The 924-nt window shown below is 40.9% G+C and overlaps 1 protein-coding gene across 1 annotated transcript in view; it reads right to left on the bottom strand.

Annotated features, from left to right (window-relative positions):
* Positions 1–4: 4 nt before the first annotated feature.
* The window catches only part of LOC107579779 (carboxy-terminal kinesin 2-like), a gene marked incomplete at both ends in the record, with an annotated part of 3,193 nt that continues 2,273 nt past the window's right edge, over positions 5–924 (bottom strand). The window contains 5 exons of the mRNA XM_016265574.1: positions 5–34; positions 122–197; positions 321–394; positions 601–740; positions 838–847. Coding sequence (XP_016121060.1) covers positions 5–34; positions 122–197; positions 321–394; positions 601–740; positions 838–847 — 330 coding nt within the window. The remainder of the gene's footprint in view (positions 35–121; positions 198–320; positions 395–600; positions 741–837; positions 848–924) is intronic.

Below are 924 nucleotides of genomic sequence, written 5' to 3'. Positions count from 1 at the left end.
TAGCGGAGGCTGTTCCGATGACACAGTCGTTCACCTGCAACACAGAAAACGCGAGTTATAGACCGTGTTAAAGATACCATGTTAAAAAAAACCTGCCGTGTGATCGCATGAGATCACTCACCTTGCTGGCGAAGCGCAGAGAATTCAGCGACTCACCGAAGCTCTCTTCCTCAGGCGATATATTCACAAACATCAAACTGAACAGAGGAAAAGAAATAAGTCACATTCTTTTAAAATACAGTAATTACATTCTGCAAACCCCTAAAAGGAAATAATGTCACAGACTATAAAACAAACACGTACTTGAGCATTATACTTACGTTTTGCTGTTGCCTCCGAGGCAGTTCTGGAGGAGGTACGTGAGCTTTGAGTTACGGTAGGGAACAAAGCTGTCCTGTAGAGGTCGAGAAGGAAAATGAGTGAGTGAAGTTATTATTGCACAGTAAGTAATATCTTTTATATGAAAACAACATATATGGCACAATGTACCAAGAAGTCTAGAAGACTACAGTTTTGGTTATGAAAATCAAGTATGAGGATGAGAGCATTACATTCTCCAATAACTCAGCATTGCTTCCATATAGTTAGCTAAAAACTTACCTTGTTGGCCAAAGCGGCGATCACAATTCCCAGGTTGGTGAGGGAAGAGTTGATGGCGGTCATTTCCTTGAATCGATCTCCTTGAGACTGACTCTTCTGCACTCTCTCACTACCGGCCAAATCCACCAGACACAGCGTGGCTGAGAAGCAATCAATACACATTTAAAGTCAGATATCGATGTCGAATATAATTGTGGACCAACTCAATATTACTTTTGAAGACTTCTCAAATTGGGCCTCTACTCCCCTTTAAGAAGAGCAGTTTATCAATTAAATGTAGTTATTGTGGATGCAGGTAGTATGGCTGTCAAAATGGCTGAAAAA

This window comes from Sinocyclocheilus grahami, unplaced genomic scaffold (genome assembly GCF_001515645.1).
Source record: "Sinocyclocheilus grahami isolate Dianchi unplaced genomic scaffold, SAMN03320097.WGS_v1.1 scaffold20163.1, whole genome shotgun sequence".
NCBI lineage: Eukaryota > Metazoa > Chordata > Actinopteri > Cypriniformes > Cyprinidae > Sinocyclocheilus > Sinocyclocheilus grahami.
Note: the sequence above shows the minus strand (reverse complement) of the source record. Positions and strands in the feature narration are given on the sequence as shown.